Source organism: Condylura cristata, unplaced genomic scaffold, assembly GCF_000260355.1.
Source record: "Condylura cristata isolate star-nosed mole 26May11 unplaced genomic scaffold, ConCri1.0 scaffold00004, whole genome shotgun sequence".
NCBI classification, from domain to species: Eukaryota; Metazoa; Chordata; class Mammalia; order Eulipotyphla; family Talpidae; genus Condylura; species Condylura cristata.
This window is the reverse complement of record NW_004567105.1, coordinates 59,147,620-59,153,619: the sequence shown is the minus strand read 5'-3', so window position 1 is coordinate 59,153,619 and position 6,000 is coordinate 59,147,620. Positions and strand designations below refer to the sequence as shown.

Sequence of the window (6,000 nt, the reverse complement as noted above, 5' to 3'; positions counted from 1 at the left end):
TTTTAAAGATTTATTTATTTGTGCATACAGAACTGGGGTACAGGCCAGAGGTGCAGGGGTGGTGAGAGGATTCATCAGAGACAGAGTGGGGAGCAGAAAGGCAGAGCGATGAAATACACTGCTGAGGGGAGCAGTGGGCGGGTCAGCAGAGGTCTGCAGACCATGTGGGTCACCTCCAGGGAGGGTATTGAACTCATGCTGAAGTGGCTTTAAGCTTCCTAGTGCTGTGCTTTCACCCGCTGTGCCACCAGGGAGGGCCTCTTTTTGCTATTTCACAAGGAAGAGACAAAGCAATGAGAAGGAACAGGTTTCCAATTGCCTGCTCTACTACCATGTTCTTTCCCAACCACTTCTGCTTATTTGCTACTTTTTAAAGAGACTAATCATGCTCTTTCTTGCAGCATGCTCGTGCTCTTGCTGCCCCCTACCAAGAACAGTCACATCAAGACAGCTGCACAGTTGGCTCTCTTGCTTCATTCAGATTGTTACCTATCAGGAAGACAATCCTGACCATCTGTATAAACTTCAACCCACTTCACACTCCTTCACACTAGCCTTCTCACACTCTACTTCACTTCTCTCCACAGCACTTATCTCTCTATATATTGTTCACTTGTTTATTATCTGTCTTCCACATAAAAATGTAAACTGAATGAAAGCAGAAATTTTTTTCTTTATTTGTGTATCCCAATGATAGCTATAACAGTGGTGGCACAGTGATATATAAAACATACTTGCAGGTTATAGGAATGAATTATCTATTATTACATATCCTATTAAATGCCTTATATATAATGTTCATATTATTATATTAGTGTGTGTGTGAGTATATTAGCAAACTAGGTTCTGTGGGCCAAATGTGGTCCACGGCTTGTGTTGGTATGGACTCAAGCAAAAAATGGTTTTTACATTTTTGGAAGAGTTCTATAAACAGTGAAAACAAAAAATCCATATACAACAAAGTTCATATGACCTGCAAACCAAAATATTTACTACTGGGCTCTTAACAGACAAGGTTTGTATACCACTGATCTAAGTGAATTGTCTGCAAAATAAAAACTTACCAGGATAAAAGGTACACTAAATAAATTAAAAAATATGACTCACTATATTTGGTCTTTGTAAGTACAGAACAGTTCTCAGAACATTTATCCAGAACCATCCGTGGACCGAAGAGATTAGGACAGCACTCCAATTTGATACAGGTCTGCCGGCAGAATTCAGTTACCCGATCTGCTGTTTTCACTATCTCAACAGTAGCGCGGTAACTCTTTCCTTTGTATCTGCCATTGGAAGACACCAGATACCAAGTGTATTGGACCAGTTATTATCCACAGAAAAATCAACTATATTAACAGACCAAGCTTATTCTACTCCTTAGAATATTCTATATTCTTTAAAGTTTAAGAACACTGAAAACAAGTTTATGCATATTGTACTTAAATTTATAATTTAGTAAGCTATGATAATTAAAAACTGAGGTACTTAAATTAGCAAAATACAGTTCCTGCTTTTGGTCCCCAAGTTTAAGGTTTTCAAATAGTAACTTCTACACTAACTACTAAAAGAAAACGGCTTTTAAAAATTCTTTCTTTATCCTAGGGTAGTGATCCACAGTGTATGACCCATGGACTGTATAAACTTCCACCTGCTACCTAACCATGACAAAATCAGGTCAGGAAATAACAGTAAATGTTTATAAAATTGACAATAGTTTGCGAAAGTAATTTTACATAGCTCTTAAATTAACAGCAAGAATTGTCTTTGTCTTTCAAATTTCATATTTCTTATAACTAATTTTTATCATATTTAATAAATATTGGATCAAGACAGCATGGATATTTAAAAAAGAAAACAAATGCTTCTTTACAAATAGTTGAAAAGCTACCCAAGAGAAAATAAGTATTATCATGTTATCAAGGAAGAACTGATTCCATAACCTGTTAGGGACAAATAAAGTACTGAGGAACCTACTCACTTGGCTTTAAGGACTTCCCCACATCCATGCCACACAGAGTCTTTGTCCAGCTGCAGTTCCCGAAGGACTCGACTGGGTTTATAGGCTGCATTGATAAGTAAAGTGAGGACCTATATTCCATTTTTTTAAACCGAAACATTAGTTGGGAAGGGAAAAAAAATAGACCATTAGAACCCTCAAATGCTACTTGGGAGATCAATGGTAGTGATACTAACAAATATTAACAAAATAATAATAAAGAAAATGAGGCAGAAGATCAAAGTTGTAAAAAAGAATACCAGACCCTCTCTCAAATATTCAAAACATTATGGTAAAGAGAAACAGGCACCATGAATTAAAAATTAGTATATGCTTCCAAATCTTTTCTGAATCAGTCACATCACACACAAAAAAACTGTATTTGCTTGAGATACTCTGTAGATAATGAGTCTTCTTGTTGCTGCAGATGTTTGTCCCAGAAGCTCCAGCCTCCCAGAGCCTGATTTGCTACTTTAATGACTATGAGGTACAATACCCCTCACATCTATTACTGACAGTAAGGGAATGGGTGGGAAGTTCTAAAGGCCAACAGATGTGTAGCTTTTTCATAGTGCCAGGTTAATGCCATATAATCTTCAAGAACTAAAGTAATTGTACATTTTATCTTTCATAGTTCTCACATGGGCTCTGACATCTATGTTGACAGAAGTGAACCAGCTATGTGTAGAATTGCTTCGGTGACTGATTTTTAGGAATCAGAAATAATTAAGTGCCCAAGTTCCTTATCCAAAATATGAGAAAAGTTAGTCACTTTTAGAAAAACCTAGAGTCGTCACATCTATGACATGCAGGTCCTTGTATGAATGAGTCTATAAGACTGCTGTGAAATTTCAAAGTTGTTTTTCTCTCGGCAAGAACCTTACCTCTCTGAGGACCAGGACACAATTTCCAGGTCCTACACATTGAGGAAGCTCAGCAATTCTGCCTTTGTTAAGATATGGCCCTGAGAAACAACGGTGGTTGAAGTATATCTTTGGACAGCAATATTTTCCATTAATTATAACTGGGAAATGAAAAAAACAAATATTCAGAACAGAGACATTTTCTACCCTTTGTTTCCAAAGTTGAACAGGGAACTGACTGGGAAAACAACAAGTCTATTTACCATCATATAAAGTTAGGAAGTACATTTTGTTTTTAGATTTATTTATTTATGCATATAGGACTGGGGTACAGGCCAGAGGTGCAGGGGCAGTGAGAGGCCTCACCAGAGACAGAGTGGGAAGTAGATCAGGTTGACTGACAACGTATGCTGCTGAAGAGAGAAGCAGGTCAGGAGAGGGTCAGGAGAGATCTGCGTGCCATGTAGATAACCTCTGGGGCAGGGATCGAACTCACGCTGAAGTGGCTTTAGCTTTTCAGTGCTGTGCTTTAACCCACTCCGCCACCAGGGAAGGCCAGGAATTACATATTTTGAAGCTTAACACATTGTCTGAAAATACCCTTGAAATACTGGTAACTCTAATTATAGATTCATCTGCTGAGATCAAACAATATCTTGAATTATGTGCAGATTAACTCCTGAGTTAATGCACTATTGTTCCAGAGGCTTGTATTTTTAGCACTGAAGGAAGTGGAGGATTTACTTTAAGAACTCATGATGCCTCCTGATCGGCAATTATTCAATAATCTATTCTGGAATATTTCTAAGGGCTGACAGTAGATTGTGGCCACATCTCTAATCTTTTTAGCATTATGGAGTGATAAAGCCTAGAGACTGTACTCTTCATCTATCTTGCAGTATGAATATTGCACTGTAACGTAACTTTTTAATCTATCTCATAGTGGTTGGAAGTTAGATACTACGTATAAAAAATTCAAAGGCACTAAAACATCTCATTTTCATATAGACCAGAGGGAGGCTCTTCTGATGATGTTGCCCTATTAATCCAATGTTAAGGAAAGGAAATATAGGTACATTGCCCACACTGCCCTGAAGTACAGTGTTCACTCTTTCATTAACAATGTAGTCTTTGGAATAGCAGAAAGTTAATGCCTTCTTCAGTCCCACACTGTATTCAAAGCATTTTTAATTATTAAATAGTCTTTCTACAAAAAAAAGAAAATGTAGTCTTAGGGCCTTCCTGGTGGCTTAGGGGTTAAGTCTCAGTGCTATTACTCTATAGCCTGGTTCTGATGCCACATATTGTATAGCAGACCTCTCCTGTCTGACCTGCTGCTCTCCTTAACAGTGTATGTCATAAACCCACCTGCTTTGCTCCTTAATCTGTCTATGGTGAATCCTTTCATCCCCTGCCCCCAAACCTCTAACCCTCTACCCTATGCATAAATAAATAAAATAAATCTTTAAAAAAAAAAAAAATAGTGCTTATTATATCTGTATCCACTTATCTAATTGAACTCTGCCACTCAGATCCCCCTCTTGGGAATTAAGATACTTATGCTCCCAGTGCTGGGAATGTTGATTATGAAAATATTCTACAAATACCCTCAGTCAGGGTGTGATCTCTACAGAAAAGAGCCACCTTGCCCAAGGTCCTACCTTTGTAAGGTGAAAGGGAGCAGGTGCCTATTTTTAACAAGTAACCAATGAGGAAGTGCAAAGGTATAGCCACTACTCAGTCAAGGATGACTCAGTGGCTACCCCAGGTTCCTATATGTGGTAACTTCTGTTAACAACTGGAATATAGTTGAACTTTGCCCTCTGCCCAATTCTGCTTTCTTTACCCTACCAGGAACTAGTCCCAAAAGCATTTCCCAGTGAAATTCCTGATGTAAGTATCAGTCTCAGAGTCTGTTCCCAAGGTAACCTGACCTGTGACAAAACCTACAAAAAACAAACTTGGTAGAGGCACACAGGATATGTTTATGCCTTAATTTCACAGTTGGCATTATTGGTATGGCTAACATTAAAAAAGAGTGCAGTCGGGGCCTCCCTGGTGGCTCAGTGGGTTAAAGCACAGCACGTGGAGTTAGCACCAGCCACTTCAGTGCGAGTTCGATCCCTGGCCAGGGAGGTGACCCACATATGATGCAGATCTCTCTTGCCTTGCCCACTGTTCCCCTCAGCAGTGTACTTCACCAATCTGCCTGTTCTGTTCTCCATTCTGTGTCTGGTGAATCCTTTCACACATACACACACCCTGAACCTCTGGCCTGTACCCTAGTTCTGTACACATAAACAAATCATTAAAATAAAAAAAGAGAGTGCTGTCTTTTATTCTTTTAAATTTATCTTACCCATTGATAGCAAATTAAAACCACAGTGAGAAGGTAATGTCTCACTATTAGAATAGTGATTATCAAAAAGACAAAGTATTGGCAAGGACATGGAGAGAAGGGAATCTTTGTGCACTGTTGGTAGGAATATAAATTGGTGCAGCCAACAGTATGGCAGTTTCTCAAAAACTTAAAACCAAAATTCCTACATGAGACTCAGGAAGTTCCACTTTTAGGTATTTATCTGAATGAAATAAAAACACTAAATTGAAAAGATGTATGCACTCCTGTTCAATGCAGCATTATTTACAAAAGCCAAGCTATGAAGGCTATCAGTAGATGAATGAATAAAGAACATATGGTATAAATATACTGGAATTTTAGTCAATGAAATGCTATGTGGCCATAAAAAGGAAATGCTGCCATTCATGACAAGCAAGGAATGTGAAAGAAGTATGCTAAATGAAATAAATGTGACTCACTTATATGTACAGAATCTAAAAAACAAAAACAAACAAACCAAAAACCCACCTCATAGATATAGAGAACAAACTGGTGATTACTGGAGAAGAGGTGGGTGGTGGTGACAGGTGAAGTGAGAGGGGAATGGGTGAAATTGGTAAAAGTGGCCAACAGATACAAAACATGCAGCTAGCTGTAAATAAGTTCTGGGGACATAATCTACAACATGGTGACTATGGTTAAAAATACTGAATTGTATACTTGAAAGGTGCTTAAGAGAGTACTTCTTAAAAGCTCTCCCCTGAGGGGGGGAGGCGGAATATGTAACCATGTATGGGGAT

At 38.4% G+C, this 6,000-nt stretch overlaps 1 protein-coding gene across 1 annotated transcript in view; it reads right to left on the bottom strand.

Moving 5' to 3' along the window:
* SFMBT1 (Scm-like with four mbt domains 1) overlaps positions 1 to 6,000 on the bottom strand; it is a 71,834-nt gene that overhangs the window by 7,240 nt on the left and 58,594 nt on the right. The window contains exons 15-17 of the mRNA XM_004676066.2: positions 2,881 to 3,020; positions 1,979 to 2,088; positions 1,108 to 1,283 (exon numbers count right to left, since the gene is read on the bottom strand). Coding sequence (XP_004676123.1) covers positions 1,108 to 1,283; positions 1,979 to 2,088; positions 2,881 to 3,020 — 426 coding nt within the window. The remainder of the gene's footprint in view (positions 1 to 1,107; positions 1,284 to 1,978; positions 2,089 to 2,880; positions 3,021 to 6,000) is intronic.